The following is a 16,390-nucleotide window of genomic DNA, read 5'->3' on the forward strand; positions in this document are numbered from 1 at the left end:
CCGCCCAAAATCAGAGTGGTATACCCAAAGCGCTTTTTGCATGCACTCAATTTTCGGGTCGCCAAAATTGAGTAGACGTAAAAAAAAATATAGGCTGTAGCTTGGAGTTCCTAGCTTAACCTGCAACGATGGCTGCCCGCGGTGTGAAGAAGCTGACTTTGACGCGCGTGAAGGATCTGAGCCCGGCGCTGGCCAGCAAGGAGGTGAGCGTGAAGGTTATCGTGCTGGAGTGCAACGCCAAGGACGAGACCAACGCCAGCAACAACGCGACGCTGCTGGTGGGGGACGACTCGGGCTGCGTGAGCCTCGTGCTGCCCAAGACGGCGGCGCTGCACGTGCGGCTGGGCGACGTGCTGCAGCTAGGAGGCTCGCAGCTGGTGCTCAAGAGCAATCGCGTGTATCTGTGGGGCGGCAAAGTGGAGCGCGTGGGCGAGTTCCTGCTGCTCTTCAAGGAGAGCTACAACGTCAGCAACGTCACGTGGGTCAAGGACCCCACGAACCCGGACGTGTTGGTGGGAAGCAGCAGCTTTATGTGCTATTTTTTAACGACGATCTGATTGATACTTTTTGTTTTTACTGCAGATTCCGGGACGCAACCCCGCTAAGAGACCAAAAGCTGCTGCCAAGTAGGTAGTAGAAGAAGAGGGGGAAGTGGTGGAGAGTGACAAGTAAAGGTACATCGGTGCAAGTGTTGTTTGCACTTGCACTATTTATTTTTTCATGGTGGTATTGCATGCTTTGTGGATGACAGCGGTCACTTATATTTACCACGGGAAGCAGCTTTTGTTCGTAAGTCACGAAATTTTTGATGGCTTGGAGACGTCTATATTGGGGAGGGCAGTCACGCGCAACGACCATTTTCGGACGTGCATGACAGCGCTACAGTCCTCTCTGCTAGTGTCTACGTCCAAGAACTCGGTGCATGGCCACTCAACGCTCCACCACGCACGATAGCGTATCGTAGAGACCTGAGGCTGGAAACAAGCAGACTGTATCGACGGCATGGAGGATGGACGTGATGAGGAGGTACAGCGCGAGGCAATGCCGCCTTCTCCAGCGGACGAGCGTTCACTTCCCCAGTGTGTGGCGCCACCAGCGGAGCAACGGAGAAGCATCCATCGTCAAAGTATCCTCTACCCGTTGGTGGCCGGTTTCTTGCCCGTGGGCACTGTTGTGCACGAAAGCGCAAGGAAACTATCATCTCCACACACTTTGCTTTCACCTGAAATGGGTTATGGAGCCAAAGTCCAGCCCAGTGACATCATTGGAATGACTGGAGGTAGCGAGCGTATCCTGAACACAGACATCACCAGCGTCACAGAGTTCTCAATGAGAGCAGACATGCAGATATTTCCGTTGCGCTTTCGTGATACCGTTCAGGAAGAAGCATTCTGTAAGCACTTCAATGTGTACGTCGCCCAGAAAGTGCGAGTGGCGAGTCAAATTGTGATCCTGATCAATGTAATCATGCTGGTGGCACAGTTCTTGACCCAGCTACGATTACTGAACAATCCTGTGTTCGTCTCGCGTATTGCCATCCTCGCACTATCGGTTATTTTCCAGGCAGCAACGTTCACTAGCTGGTTCCGTCGAAACTTTGACCGAAACTTGCTCGCGCACTACCTACTCCTTGATTTTGCCCACCAGCTTCCGCGTTTCTTGTTTCTGGCGGGCTCTTTGGAAGAAGAGGCCGAGGAGGCTTCAACGGGAACCAAAACTGATGAACTCACGCTTTTTGCGTCGCAGAAGAGTGTTCGTGCCATGAACCTCATTTTCATCTTGGTCATCTTCATTGCGAGTGGTATGCGCTTCACCATGGCCTCGGTATGCGCTTGCTATCACATGGTGGTCAAAGGATTATTCGCAGTGATTTTCTGTCATGAATGTACGTGGGATGACATGGATACTACTACGAACGTCGCCATGATAACATTTTGCACACTTACTGCTTATCATAGCGAGCGATATGTACGCCAAGAGTTCTTGGAGCGGCTAAGAGTCGATGATGAGCGCAAGCGCCGAGACAACTTACTAGAAACAATGCTGCCTGTGCACATTAAGGAGCGCTTGAAGGACAACCGCACTGATGGGTTGGCTGAAAGTTACGATGAAGTCTCAATCCTGTTTTGCTACGTGAGCAACTTCCAAGCACTTTCCAAGCACACGTCGGCTATTGAACTTGTTCAGCTAATGAATCGTATTATCTTTTGTTTCGATCGCGCTACGGATGCTCATGGAGTTTATAAAGTAGAGGCTATCGCGGAGACATACATGTGCGCGGCGGGAGTACCACAGCGCGATCCGTTTCACTGCGAGAAGGTAGCAGACATGGCACTGACTATGATGCGAATTTGTGAAAAGGAGTCCTGGAGTTTTAACGGTGTGGACATCCAACTACAAATGGGCATTCATTCTGGTCCTGTGGTCGCAGGGGTTGTTGGGAGCAAGACCTACAGCTACCACCTCTTTGGGGACACAGTGAACACGTCGTCGCGTGTTTGCTCATCGGGTTGTGCTGGCAAGATCCAGATTAGTAGCCGCTCTCGAGAGCTGCTTGCACGCACTGGTGCGTTCATCATATCCGAGAGAGGCACTATGAACCTTAAGGGAAAAGGCATGACTCAGCTCTTTTGGCTCGATGGAAAAAATGCAGAACCGTCACACTGCGGTAGATTCGCGTGCTCTGGTGTGTCTAGTACGTTCGAAAATGCTGTGGAGGAATCCATTCGCACCAAGGATCTTGAGTACAAATCACCACTCCACCATCGCAGCGATGACTACCTTGGCTGCATGAATGCTGTTGAAATCCGGAAATTCACGCTGGACTTCCGACGGAAAAACTCCCGTCACCACTTAAAGTTTCCTGGGAAGGTATCGCGAGTACAAGCAGCACCTGAAAGTGAATTCCTCTCTCCTGAATTATCAGCTGAAAGCAAATGCGGCGGGAGGGATCCGCGAAATATTCAGAGCGTGAACAACACCGCTAGCGAAATGGAAAGAGGCTTTCGTATCGAGCATAACCGGGATAGCACCCCACAGTTCTGTGTGGCACTATGCCTGTGTGCTCTCTACCTGCTCGTCACCATCATCTACAGAGCCTACATAAAAGACGATTTCCCTAACAAGGCTGTGCGAAACGCTAGGGCGTATGCAATCTACGGCACAACAATCGTCTTGCTACTAATAATTGTGCAGTTGCTGCGAAGATACCCGCGTCTTGCCAGGCTGAAAGAAAGATGGGGTACCGGAACGGGGCTTGTCTTCATATTGGCTCTCAATTTGCAGTTACTTACGGCGGCCGACACTTCTTCTTTCAAGGACTCACAGCCAAGGGGGGCACAGAAGGCTACCTTCTTGGACGGGAACTTGTTGCACGCCGTAATAGTTGGCCTGGTGATGAGATTGCGCTTCCGCAACGCAGTTCTGGTCAACCTGTGGGGCTTTCTGGTGTTTGTGGCATGTGCATCACTGCGGCGTGCTGAGCCGTGGGCGGATATATTCGAGAGTTTCTCTCTGCTGTTCACGATATCATGGATGGCAGTACACTTCGGGTACAAACGAGAGCTGGGTCTGCGTCACGACTTCTTGCTGAAGTGTACATTGGAGCTGGAGAAGCAGAAGTGCGAGGACCTACTGACCAATATGCTTCCGTCGAAGCAGTACGCTGAGGCACTCATGCAGCAATCCACGATTGTTGACGAACTGGCGGAAGTGACACTACTCTACTCAGATATGGTAGGCTTCACTCCGCTAGGTGCTAAACTTGATCCGGCAGGTATCTGCGTGATGCTCAACCAGATTTACTCGGCTTTCGACCGCCACCTTGACGATTTGGGCGTATACAAGATGGATACCGTTGGCGATGCCTTCATTGTTGTGGGCGGGCTACCCGGTCATAAAAGCAGCAAGAACCACGCAGCAGCTATTGCAGCCTTCGCCGTTGAGATGCTGCACGAGATCGATCGATTCTGCGCCGAAGAAAACGTAACGTTACAGATGCGGATTGGCATCCACACAGGCAATGTAGTGGGCGGTGTTGTTGGGATTAAGAAACCTCGTTACCTCATTTGGGGCCGGCACACCGTCATAGCAAACCTGATGGAGTCTCGAGGCGTGGCTGGTCGTATTCAATTGTCGGAGACCACGTACGCGCACCTTCGTGGATGCCCCGAGTTTCGCATCGAAGAGCGAGCGGATCTAGTTCAAATAAGCGAGAACGACACGATACGCACCTACTTCTTGGAACCAGGTCATCTGGCTGTCAAGGACGCAGTTATGGCTCGATATCTACAAGAAGATCGTCGAGTCGGCACAGCAGAGATTTTCGCACTGGACCAGCTCCGAACCTGCCTGCTCCCATCAACCAATTCTCCGCTATCTAGGCGTCTTGAGGTACCGCTAAGTCGCCGGCGTCATTCCGATCAGCAAGCTGCATCGGGTGGGGAAGTAGTCCCAGCACCCCCAGCACTAGTTAAGACTTTTTCCTTCGGTAGCATGATGAATGATCGATGAAAATTAGTTTAAGCTTATCTCAATGTTCATAGCGTACTCGACATCGTGTCCAGCGCTTAGCGACACGACGCTCATGAACTATTTGCTGAAAAGAACCGTCAATCTTGATCGGGGCTCACTTGCGGATATAGCGTTAGTGAGACGACTAGAGATCGATTTCGGCCAGGGTCTGGGGTTGCCGATGTTTTGTTAGATCTGGCCGTCGTATTTGTATGCACGGGGTTGCTCGTTCCTTGCAAATAGTGAGGTAGACGCTGTTCTGGAGAAATAACCCCCGAACACCTATCAGATTTGCGCCGTGCCCGTGGGTCTTCTCGCCGTTGTCGTTGCTCTATCTGCTCAATCCACGTGGAAGCGCGCGCCTTCCGGAATGAAAACTTTGTTACGGATGGTATTTCCGACGTATACTTCCACTCGCCAGCGTTATCCATTGATCTCGAGTCTGGCCGTCCACCCCACTGTGCAAGTCGAACATTCTAAAATCACCGTAACAGCCAAATAAGTACTACGTAGTAGGAACCAAAGCATGCAGGATCATGCAAAAGTACTTACTCCTTGCTGGCGAGGTGGTGGGTCAGTGAGCAGGCCTTTTGGTTTCTTCATTACATCATACGACCCAGGTCCAACGCATTCTGGAGTGGCAGCTTTCTGCTAAGCAATGGTTAGATATCTACGTAAAATTGGGTCAAACTGATACGAAACTCACAGTGTTGAAGCGCTTGGTGGTACTGCAGAGACTGGTACCTCGCAAGGAGCCTGAAACATGACAGCAAAAATGGCGAGGTTAGCATTTCAAAAGCCCTCGCAAGTAACTCGACAACTTACGATGAACTTCGTATCCCAACGAGCTGTGGTTGGAGCTGTAGAGTTGATCCGCACTGAGACACTCGTTCCGGAATGCGGTGCCCGGCTTCACCGTCGTCTTTGGCAGACGCGGATCGATGCTGGGACCTTGGGTCGTCCACATCCGCCTTGACTCGCGCGCGTAAACCTGTTGGTTTGGTTGTTGCCCACCCTTTTTGAGCGCCGTGTTGGTGCGTGGGTCAAAGAAAAAGGACTCGCGGAAGGGAGGGTACGAGGCCTGCGAGATCCCCACGCAGCGTATCTGAGCCTGGGTCATCCGCGGAGGGAGAATCTCTGGCCCATCTTTTTCTAAAGGCAAAGGGCCACCAGTATGGCGCATCGAGGGTTGGCTCTCGTGTAGTGGAAGGTCGTCGGTATGGACAGAGTGCAACACATACGTCAACTTCAACCTTACCACCGAAATAGATCGACTAAATCGGCTGTAGCCAATCATCGAGCGATTGTTGAACTCGCGTGTGCAAGCTGCGTGCTCAAGTCAAATTCAAACGAAGCAGCAAAAGAAAAAGGCAAAAAGGTATTGAAAGTTTATGGAGCAAAGCGCGGCAAGTTAAGAAAGGTAATAGGATTCTCTGTTCTGTAGATGCCGAGCCACTAACCTCTCTCTTGGTGTAGATAGCTAAACTGCTCACGAGTTGCACGACAGCGACCAGCAATGCGTCGCGTGTTGATGAGTCTGCCCGCAACCACGGAAGACGAAGGAGGCCGTAACTACGAGTACGCGTCTACATCATCTCGTCCATCTCCTCATCCTCGTCGAACTCGCCCTCCTCCTCTGCGGTGGCGTCCTGGTACTGCTGGTACTCAGACACAAGATCGTTCATGTTGGACTCGGCCTCCGTGAACTCCATCTCGTCCATACCCTCGCCCGTGTACCAGTGCAAGAAAGCCTTACGACGGAACATAGCCGTAAACTGCTCAGACACACGCTTGAACATCTCCTGGATAGCGGTCGAGTTACCGATGAACGTAGTGCTCATCTTCAGGCCCTTGGGCGGGATGTCACACACGCTAGCCTTGATGTTGTTAGGGATCCACTCGACGAAGTACGACGAGTTCTTGTTCTGCACGTTCAGCATCTGCTCATCAACCTCCTTCGTGCTCATACGTCCGCGGAACATACACGCGGCAGTTAAATAGCGGCCGTGACGAGGGTCGGCGGCGCACATCATGTTCTTTGCGTCGAACTGCTGCTGGGTCAGCTCGGGCACCGTCAGGGCACGGTACTGCTGCGAGCCACGCGAGGTCAGCGGGGCGAAACCAATCATGAAGAAGTGAAGACGCGGGAACGGAATCAAGTTCACCGCCAGCTTCCGCAGGTCCGAGTTCAGCTGACCCGGGAAACGCAGGCACGTGGTGATGCCGGACATAGCGGCGCACACCAGGTGGTTCAGGTCACCGTAGGTGGGGGTGGTGAGCTTGAGCGTGCGGAAGCAAATGTCGTACAGCGCCTCGTTATCCAGGCACATGACCTCGTCGGCGTTCTCGACAAGCTGGTGCACCGACAGCGTGGCGTTGTAGGGCTCCACGACCGTGTCCGACACCTTGGGCGACGGGCACACCGAGTACGTGCACATGATACGGTCCGGGTACTCCTCACGGATCTTGGAGATCAGAAGCGTGCCCATACCAGAACCGGTACCGCCACCAAGAGAGTGCGTGATCTGGAACCCCTGCAGGCAGTCACAGCTCTCGGCCTCCTTGCGGACGACGTCGAGCACCGAGTCGATAAGCTCGGCACCCTCCGTGTAGTGTCCCTTAGCCCAGTTGTTACCGGCGCCGGTCTGACCGAACACGAAGTTGTCCGGGCGGAAGAGCTGGCCGTAGGGGCCGGCGCGGACCGAGTCCATGGTGCCGGGCTCCAGGTCCATGAGGATGGCGCGGGGCACGTAGCGGCCGCCCGTGGCCTCGTTGTAGTACACATTGATGCGCTCCAGCTGCAGGTCCGAGTCGCCGTGGTACGAGCCCGTGGGGTCCACGCCGTGCTCGTCGGAGATAACCTCCCAGAACTTGGCGCCGATCTGGTTACCGCACTGGCCACCCTGGATGTGAACGAGCTCTCTCATGTTGTCGCGGGGTCTGTTAGGAGGCAGGACGGAAGCGTGTGAGCATTAAACGGAGGTGAAAGATCGCGGGACGCCCCTTCCCCCCTTTCCCTTCGTATGGTTTTCCCCTGTGATTTCCCCCCGCCGTCAGACGGAGGGGGAGGGGGGAGAGGCGTAGGGGGGGACTGACAGAGGGGGGAGACGCCTCGATACATGGAAGCTGCGTCGTACCTGTTGCTTTACGTGCGCGTCGACGGGGTTCCTGCGGCGGCTCTTGGCTGGCTGGCGCGGGCTCTGAGGAGAATTCGGACTTTTGGCGAATGAAGCTGCCGTGTGTTTGCGAGCGGCCGCGCGCGGGAAAAATTACGGTGGGGCTCCGTTTCAAAACGACGGCGACCATCACTCTGTAATCATACAAGTACCAAGTCTACGAGTGTAAGGAAAGGACGCTTCGGTATTTTTCCCGTAGTTTACGGTGCCAAACGTGGAAGGCGGTTTTGCGTTTGAAAATGCGCGCGTAACGGACGCCGCTTCCCAAGAAGGGGAGGACGATCGCTGCGGCCACACTAAAGTTAGCGTGAGGCGGACGGCTGCGATGATGGTTTGCAGTACGACGTGCCGTCGCAGGCTGTTGCGAGGTCAAAATACACACGTTGCACTAGAGCAAAAGCCGCCTAAGTTTGGCCGGGTATTTATACAGCAGGCAACTCCCTGGGGAGTTTGACGATGAGGGAATCTCCGCGTGGTGTGCACCACACAGAGGCCACTATTGAGGGCACACGTATCCACATTCATTCTCGGCCGTCAGTTCCAGTTTCAATTGACGAGACGATGCTCCGTGCGCTGCTCCGATACGTGCCGGCCCCCGCCCGCCTCGCGCGGCTGTCCCAGGCCCGGTCCCTCTCCTCTGCGCTGCCCGACGGCTGGGAGGCCATAAAGCGTCGGAACGGTGCTGCAAAAAGACCTCAAAGTGTGTCAATTAGAGAGAAGATGGCACTGACAGCGACTGCATCGTGGCTGCTGCTGCTGCAGGTGACGTGGTGTACTACAATGCAGACCTGCGCAAGACTGTTCGCCACCTTCCCGGCGTGAATACGCAAGATATGGCTGTTGCGAAGCCTGCAGAGTTGGAAGCGAAGGAGGAGGAGAACAACGAGTCCGAGGCGGCTACGCTGCCTCACCATGAGAGCACGGGGAACGAAGTCTTCGTCCCCATCAACTTTGACAGAGCCATGTCCATTGAGGGCCACGACTCACAAGTGGTGCACGTAAGACAGCCATTCGGGGCGAGAACTCTCTACTGGTAGCCATACAAAATTGATTGGAGCTACTGTGGTGTTGTAGATTGAGCTCGAGCCTGAGCAATGCCTGCGCGCGGAAACGGGAGCCATGATTTTCATGACCGACGGTGTGGAAATGGAAACGACCACCGCTGGAGGGTTTGGCGAGGGCATGAAGCGGTACGTCGGTCCTAAAGGTGGGTTCTTTAGGTCATACATAACTAACGATGTCGACCTCGTTGGCGGTATTTTGTCCAGAATGATGACCGGAGAAAACTTCTTCGTATCGCGCTTCACATATCACGGCAGTGAAAAGGGTAAGGTGGCGCTAGGAACGAGCTTCCCGAGCAAGATTGTCCACCTCCGCCTCAGTGACTTCATCGGCGAATCTATCATTTGTCAGAAGGGGGCGTTTTTGTGCGGCTCGGACACTGTCAACATCGAAATGGTGCGTTCTCATTCATTGCCTGCTCAATTTGTTCTATATGCATTTCACTGATACTCGTTTTCGGTATTTCTGGGTGGTGGCTTAGGAATTTGCCAAGAAATTCGGGGTGGGTTTCTTCGGTGGAGAAGGATTTATCCTGCAGAGGTTGACAGGAAGTGGCGACGTTCTCGTCCGTGCCTCTGGAACGTTGATCGAGCGCGAGCTGCAACCTGGTGAGGTGCTGCGCATTTCGAGCGGGTGCCTCGTCGCGTTTGAGCCAAGCGTTCACTACGATATCACCATGATGAAGGGCGCGAAAAATGTGCTATTTGGCGGAGAAGGCTTGTTCGTGACGACACTCACTGGACCAGGTAAAATCTACCTGCAAAGTCTGCCATTCGATCGTGTGGTTGGTGAAATGGCAGCTCGTATCCCTCGTGGTGGGTCCGGAGGCATGATGTTTCCGTTCATGATGGGAGGTGGCGGCGGCGACCAAGGCGGGAGCGCTGGTGCCGACGAAGTTGCTGGCGAAGCAAGTGACGTTGACGGAGGTGACGATTTCGGTGGGGATAATACAGACGACGACTGGAGCACCAAGGACGACGATATTTATGGTGGCGGAAATGGCGGTGATAACTCGGCCAGCGGCAGCGAGTTGGATGATGGTGGCGAATCGGAGGAGTCAAGTGGCGGCGGCGTCATGGGTTTCTTCAACAGTCTCTTTGGTGATAATGATGACTAAAGCTTGTAGTCATCGTTAAGTTGCAGATACTTCGACGTACCGGGGTGAAGCTCATGCACAATGCAACCACTAACAAGGCAATCAAAATGCATTGCGTACAGTCTCGATCGGCTTCCTCGTTCCTCAATATTGCGTGTTGACAACTTTACCGCAACTTTCAATTTTATCGCAACATAACTGGTGCAACTTTCTCGATCTGTTCACTGCAATCCGCTGCACTTGTTGCTGGGGAAAGGAAGGCGCACTTCCAGCTCTCCTCTGGCTTCACGGGCGCCTCCCCCTCAGTCTACCAGCTCCTCAACGCCATGGCAGACGACGACGCGACGTCTGTGCGCGTAGCGGTCCGCATCCGGCCGCTCATCGGCCGCGAGAAGGTCGAACGCTGCGACGAGTGCGTGTCCGTGCTGGAGGACGAGCAGCAGATCGTCATGGGCAAGAACCGCGCCTTCACGTACGACTACGTGTTTGGCAAGTACGCGCAGCAGAGCGACATCTGGCGCTGCGTGGACCCGCTCATCCGGGCCACGTTCGACGGCTACAACTCGACCATCTTCGCGTACGGCCAGACAGGCTCGGGCAAGACGTACACCATGGGCAGCGGCAGCTCGGTGCACATCCCGCCCGAGGACTACGGCATCATCCCGCGCGTCATCAGCTACATGTTCGACCAGATCGATGCCAAGACGCAGGAGAATCCGCACTACAAGGCGCAACTCAAGATCCGGTTCCTCGAGATCTACGGAGAGGAGATCCACGACCTGCTGGTGACACTCGGGGACTCTACTGGGGAGAGCAAAGTAAGTCTACGAGAGGAGAACGGAGAAGTGCAGGTCACAGGGGCCTCGGAGGTCGAAGTTGGCGACTCGGACGAGTGCAGCAGGCTGCTGGAGAGAGGCACGCTCTGTCGCACGACGGGCAGCACGCTCATGAACGCCCACTCAAGTCGATCCCACGCCATTTTCACGCTCACCATGGTGCAGCATGTCCCGATTGGGGACCCGCCTGCAGACGGCAAGGAGATGGCAGAGGGAGACTACGAGACGAGAAGCTCGTACTTTAACTTCGTGGATCTTGCAGGTTCAGAGCGTCAAAAGCGAACGCAAGCGGAGGGAAAGCGGCTGAAGGAAGGTATCGACATTAACAAGGGTCTTCTTGCACTTGGCAACGTCATCAGCGCCCTGGGTGACGACAAGAAGCGAGGGAAAGTGCACGTCCCGTATCGCGACTCCAAATTGACGCGGATGCTTCAGGATTCGCTGGGTGGTAACAGCCGAACGCTGATGCTAACGTGTGTGAGCCCGGCCGATGTCAATTTCGAGGAGACGCTGAATGCGCTCAAGTATGCGAACCGAGCCAGGAACATCCAAAACAAGCCTGTGGTGAACCGAGACGAGGCTTCAGCCATGACGATGGAATTGCGTCGTCAGGTGCAAGTGCTTCAGATGGAGGTGCACCGACTGCGCAACCCGGGGCTTTCGGAAAGCGAATTGAAGATGACGACAGTGGGCACCAACTTCATTGGAATGGAAAGCGATTTCGATTCATTTGGTAATCTTCGAACGCGAGCGGAAAATGCTGAAAGTGAGGTGGCTCGATTGACGGGTGAGCTGAAGCGCGGCAAGACTCAGCTTGACCACTTGAGGGAAGAGATGATCGCGGCGCAAGCTGAACGCGACTACCTGCGCATGTGCGTCGAAGAAAGTGCAGATGGAAGCTCTGTGACGCCGGAGGAGCGAGAATTGAAGTCCAATGTGCTGAAAGACCAGCTACGAACTATTTGCGAGCTACAAGAAAAACTTCGTGCAGTTGAGCGAGAGCGTGACAACGCCATGATGAATTTTCCCGGGTCAGTTAGCGGCAGCAGTGGGGCACGGCCGTCTACAGCCCCGGCGTTTTCTTTGCCTTCACTCGCGGAGGTTGACACTAAGGTTGGTAGTGAGCTACTTGAACGAGCTGAGAAAGAGATCGAAAGAGAAACTGCGTTACTGAACAAACTCAAAGAAGAAGAAAGCGGTGATGATGCTGGCGGCGACAGTGATGGAAGTGGAGCGGATGGTTCTGCGGACGGCATGGAAGTGGAGGAGGAAAATCAGGAAGAAGTTGATCGTATGCGAGTGTTCCAGCGCCGCCAGCGCCATCTTGGGGACTCAGTTCAGGATCTTGCTCACGATATTTCGCTGAAGGAACAGCTTGTGCAGAATATCCGTCAGGCCCAAGAAAATTACGAACGCATGAAGAGCTTTTACGAGCAAAAGATGGCGGAAATGGTGGAAGAGGTGCGCACTGCTCAGGTTGACCGCGACCGTCTCGTTGACGAAATTCAACAGACCGAGAAGAAGGCTGTCGCAGAGGGAGATTCTACCGGTGGAAATGGGCGACTGTCGAAGCTGTCGCGAGACCTAAAGACAAAGGAAGAAGAGTTGAATGCTTTGCGGAAGAAGCAGAGCGACATGAACCGCTTCATGAATCAAAAGAAGAAGAACGAGATGCAGCTGCGCGTATTAAACTCGGAGATCTCCAACATGAAGCGGCAAAAGGTGGACTTGGTCAAGAAGATGCAGGAAGAGCGGAAGCGATATGAAGAAGAGGCGAAGCAACGGCGTCGCGAAATCATGAACCTTAAGCGTAGTCAACAGCGCGACAAGCAGCAAATTTTGCGATTGGGGTCCCAGAAGGATGCCCAGGAGCGAGTGCTTAAACGTAAAATGGAAGAGGTTACGGCAGCGAAGCAGCGGCTGAAACAGCAACAGCAACTTACTGCCCAGGCGAGGAAGATGAATTCTTCCTACGGGCGTAAGAAAAACACTGGAGCAAACCGTGCTGATCGTGATGCAAAATGGCTGTCTGAAGAGGTGAAGAAACGTGCGGAGGAACAACAAAAGCTGGAGCAGCTGCAAAAGGAAAGAGAAATCGTGGCGAAGGAAATGGAGGCGCTGTATGCCCAGCGGGACACGCTTGAGAAGGAAGTGAAGAACTCAATATCGTCCCAAACAAATATTCGCGACGTGTTGACCTCGCCCATGCAGAATTCGCCACTTAGCCGACGCAATAGTGGACGCCAGGAGCAGAAACTTACGCCTGCTGAGGAGCAACTATTGTATGACTTGGAGGAACGTATTGAGGCGTGCCAAGCCCAGCTGGAGTACAAGGAAGAAAAAATCTCCGAGATCTCAGATGATGTTCGAGTTCTAGATGGGGGGAATGCATTGGCGAAGATTGAGACGACGCAGTCGTTGCCTGAGGCACGAACGCTTTTGAAAATGCTCTTTAGCATGGCTGTCGATGTGAAGAAGCAAGATCAGCGTAAGGAGCAAGAGCTTGCCAAACAACACGTGGAAATGGCCGAGCTTGCTCAGCACCTTGAGCAGGAACGCGAGAAAACGATGCAGATCAAACAGAGTTACGAGGAGTCTTTACAGCGCGTGATAAACGGCGGAACGAGTGCCGACGTGTCTACTTCCCCGGATCATGAGCCACTCGATGAGCGCAGTCGTCTCCTATTATCTGTGTCGGAAGAGAGAAACTCGGTGCTGAGGAAGAAATGCGAAGAGCTGGAAGCGATTACTCACTCACTGGACCTGGAAAAGGAGTCAAATGAAAACCGGTTCCAACAGGTGGGGCAAGATCTTGCCGCTAGCAGAGATCGTGTCCGGTACTTGGAGACTAAGCTGAAGAAGCTAAGCAATTTGGCTATGGGGGCTAACCAAGTACCGAGTCGCTTGCGAATTCCTGTTTCGTCGTCGACGGGAAGCAAGGTTGCTGCAGCCTCGGAGCAGGCACAGACCGGACCGGCCTCCTGGGCCAACGAGTTTGATGACGACGAAGACATGGGCACTGATGAGCACGAGAATGACTGTAGCGAAGACGTTCCCATGCGTAGCGACGACGATGACAGCGGCCAAGCTTCCCGTTCATTCGGGGATCGCCGCCGATTTAGGATGGAGTTGGAGGACGTGGGTACAAGTAACCCAGAGTTCGCGTCGACGTCATCGCAGGCCTCTCAGAGTGCACTTCGTCGCCGTGGCAACGACGATAATGAGATTCATGGAGAGGATGGAGGAGGCGATGGAACGAAGGAAGACTCGCCTCACATGGGGAGCGACGATTCTACATCAAACTCCATCTTTTCGCGGCTTTCCAACCCAACCAACTTCACGGGTATTCACAAGAATCGCGTGAGAGAGAGTGCGTCAAAGCGTGAGATTCTGCAAAGCCGCTCAGAGCGCAATCGCTCCAGGCGATTGAAGGACAAGGGGCAACTCAAGCGGTCGTCCAATGCTCCGACGGAGCAGTATGTTGGCACTCCTGGAGGCTTGAAGAACCCGCCTTCGTTCAAGAGCAACTCGGTTTTGGAGGTGCTCGCCAATATGAAGAAAGAGAACGAGTCCGAGCAGTACGTCAGTTCCTCTGGCTTGCGGCAGCCTATGTCGTACATCACTACGGACCGCCCGCGTGATTACAACAGTGACGATACTGAGGTGATGGTGCCAGGCAACGATGCGTTCGGCGCGATGCCTCCTCCAGCACCGCAGAGTGACGTGTACTCGCGCCTAGCAGGTCAGTACACGGCTTCAGCCAAAAGCAAACGCCAAAACGTGGTCGCTTCAGCTCGCCGCGAAAAGGTCGATGACGCGGAGGGCTCAGGGAAGACCGGTCTTCACGGAATTGAGTTGGAAGAGGACGCGTACCTCATCGGCCAGCATGGAGAAGACGCGAACTACGCTGGCAGCGAAGACGAGTCGAACTACGATCCTCTTGTCGGCGGAGAGAGCCTCATCAAGCAGGTGCACGACGACTACAGAGAGCGCTTAGCTCAGCGGAATGCCGAGGGTGGAAGCTAAGCTTGCTACCAAGGCGGATGGATGCTCCTCACCCATGGCAAGTGAGAACACATCTTTCCGCCCCTCTCACTGCGACCTGCGTGTGAATTGAACCAGCACACAACCAATGCGTTTAGATGAACAGAGAAGATAGCCATCCAAGAGAAGATGGATGGAAAGCACGACGAGCAACCAAATAAAAAGTGAATGATGCTCAGGAACGTGCAAATACCAGCTAAATATGCAACGTACGCAGACACGAGATAGTGCAGGGGCAAGTAGCTCACGCACTGTCCAGTATCTCTTGTTTGACGGAGAGGTACTGCTGGTACGTGAGCTTGTGGATGGAGCTGCGGTAGCGCGTGACCTTGACGGCCTTGAGCATGGCCTGCGTGACGCTGCGGCGGTATCCGGCCTTCCTCATGAGTGAGGTGACCGTCTCGAGGTGCGTCCAGCCTTGTTCCCGGGCCACTTGCGGTAGGTACGTGGCGTTGTAGTCGTTCTTACCCGAGTCGCTGAACTCGATGATGATCCCGTGCACGCCAATCTGAGAGCCAATAGCATGTTGTGTTAGACGTTCATGTAGTATACTGGTAGCTGCCTGTTATCTGCCTGCAGGGCAGGGCTCACCTCCCAATCGTCGTAGCTGTCGGCGTCCTGGTAGTCGACGAGCAGCGACACGGAGCAGTGCAGGCGGTGCAGCTCCTGCGGGCCAATGGGGTCGAAGCGGTGGTCGCGCAGCGCGCTCTTAAAGGTGAAGTCGCGCAGGTTGCGCAGGTTGGTGGGGGCCAGCGTGCCGATGCAGCCGCGCAGGTGGGTGCCGCCCTTCTCCTCTATCTCCCACGTCACGAACAGCGGACTGTCAATAGCAAAACGAGGTTTAGACTTTCGTTGTGGGGAAGTATCTATGGATGAACCATACTATTCCTGCTGCACGTCGAAGCGCGGCGTGGGCGCGCCGCCCCCGTCGAAGTGCGACTGCAGCGTGTCGAAGCAGTACACGACCATCGCGGCGCTCGCCATCTTCGCTAGGCGGATCTGAGAATTTTACGCTCGGATGAATAGTCACTATTGCAGAAAAGTGACCATGTTGAAGCTGGCTTTTTTGTGGTCGTAAGACCCCGTTCGAGTCGTAAGCTACGACCAGGAGGCCATCCACCGTGCATCTTTCTTGTCTGAGGATGGCGCGGAAGCCTGCCAGCATGCGGACACTGCATGTACCGGAAGCGAGGTTGCCTATTATACTTCCGAGCAATTTTTGCCGGGGGCCGCCACTTGATTCATCGGCGCCTAAATATTGCGTGTTTTTTTCGTGCAGATGCTGCCAATCTTTCAGTTTACGGGCACCGCATGTGCCGGCCGTTGACTCACCTGACCGCAAAGCCCGCTTGGCGACGAGGGACTCGCGATGTGAGCAAGGCGCCCTATGGCAAGGAAGGGAAACGTGAGTCAGACCCGATGGCGCGGGTCATCTTGGCGGCGTGCATGATTACATGAAGAACCCAGCAGCTGGGCTGCAGCGTTTGGTGCTTGCGGCACACGTCCGGAGGGGCAAGGCGAGCAATTCAATCACGGCCCGGGGAATACACCCGCTCCGTATCGCCTCCATAGAAGTGCCTGCAAGCATCTGGGCTGGTGAGTCACGAATCCGTCGCTGTCATGAATGCTGCGTCGGACAACCCCGCGCGCGAACGCTTTGCACG

General features: G+C 54.4%; 7 protein-coding genes across 8 annotated transcripts; 4 read left to right on the forward strand and 3 right to left on the reverse strand.

The window, feature by feature from the left end:
* Nucleotides 1–128: 128 nt before the first annotated feature.
* On the forward strand, nt 129–630 carry KRP23_8927 (SOSS complex subunit B-like protein; the record flags this gene model as incomplete). Its single annotated transcript, XM_067894431.1, has 2 exons — nt 129–512; nt 583–630. 2 exons carry the CDS (start codon nt 129–131, stop codon nt 628–630), a joined length of 432 nt encoding a protein of 143 aa, XP_067743865.1.
* A 372-nt stretch (nt 631–1,002) lies between these two features.
* KRP23_8928 lies at nt 1,003–4,512 on the forward strand (the record flags this gene model as incomplete). 2 transcript variants are annotated; one of them, XM_067894433.1, is made up of 2 exons in its annotated part: nt 1,003–2,566; nt 3,542–4,512. In XM_067894433.1, 2 exons carry the CDS (start codon nt 1,003–1,005, stop codon nt 4,510–4,512), a joined length of 2,535 nt encoding a protein of 844 aa, XP_067743867.1. The 2 variants fall into 2 exon arrangements, with proteins under 2 accessions (XP_067743867.1, XP_067743866.1); XM_067894432.1 differs by lacking the exon at nt 3,542–4,512 and having other exon boundaries at nt 1,003–1,885; nt 1,959–1,996.
* A 685-nt stretch (nt 4,513–5,197) lies between these two features.
* Nucleotides 5,198–5,632, reverse strand: KRP23_8929 (uncharacterized protein; the record flags this gene model as incomplete). Its single annotated transcript, XM_067894434.1, has 2 exons — nt 5,198–5,268; nt 5,338–5,632. The coding sequence occupies 2 exons, from the start codon at nt 5,630–5,632 to the stop codon at nt 5,198–5,200; spliced, it is 366 nt and encodes a 121-aa protein (XP_067743868.1).
* A 466-nt stretch (nt 5,633–6,098) lies between these two features.
* Nucleotides 6,099–7,818, reverse strand: KRP23_8930 (Tubulin beta chain; the record flags this gene model as incomplete). Its single annotated transcript, XM_067894435.1, has 3 exons — nt 6,099–7,452; nt 7,650–7,655; nt 7,730–7,818. The coding sequence occupies 3 exons, from the start codon at nt 7,816–7,818 to the stop codon at nt 6,099–6,101; spliced, it is 1,449 nt and encodes a 482-aa protein (XP_067743869.1).
* Nucleotides 7,819–8,249: 431 nt separating this feature from the next.
* On the forward strand, nt 8,250–9,867 carry KRP23_8931 (uncharacterized protein; the record flags this gene model as incomplete). Its single annotated transcript, XM_067894436.1, has 5 exons — nt 8,250–8,367; nt 8,451–8,686; nt 8,763–8,878; nt 8,957–9,146; nt 9,232–9,867. 5 exons carry the CDS (start codon nt 8,250–8,252, stop codon nt 9,865–9,867), a joined length of 1,296 nt encoding a protein of 431 aa, XP_067743870.1.
* A 305-nt stretch (nt 9,868–10,172) lies between these two features.
* Nucleotides 10,173–14,708, forward strand: KRP23_8932 (Chromosome-associated kinesin KIF4; the record flags this gene model as incomplete). Its single annotated transcript, XM_067894438.1, has 1 exon — nt 10,173–14,708. One exon carries the CDS (start codon nt 10,173–10,175, stop codon nt 14,706–14,708), a length of 4,536 nt encoding a protein of 1,511 aa, XP_067743871.1.
* Nucleotides 14,709–14,970: 262 nt separating this feature from the next.
* On the reverse strand, nt 14,971–15,710 carry KRP23_8933 (uncharacterized protein; the record flags this gene model as incomplete). Its single annotated transcript, XM_067894439.1, has 3 exons — nt 14,971–15,234; nt 15,318–15,546; nt 15,610–15,710. The coding sequence occupies 3 exons, from the start codon at nt 15,708–15,710 to the stop codon at nt 14,971–14,973; spliced, it is 594 nt and encodes a 197-aa protein (XP_067743872.1).
* Between the last annotated feature and the right edge of the window lie 680 nt (nt 15,711–16,390).

This window comes from Phytophthora ramorum, assembly GCF_020800215.1.
Source record: "Phytophthora ramorum isolate Pr-102 chromosome Unknown Phyram_PR-102_s0007, whole genome shotgun sequence".
In the NCBI taxonomy this organism is placed as follows: domain Eukaryota; phylum Oomycota; class Peronosporomycetes; order Peronosporales; family Peronosporaceae; genus Phytophthora; species Phytophthora ramorum.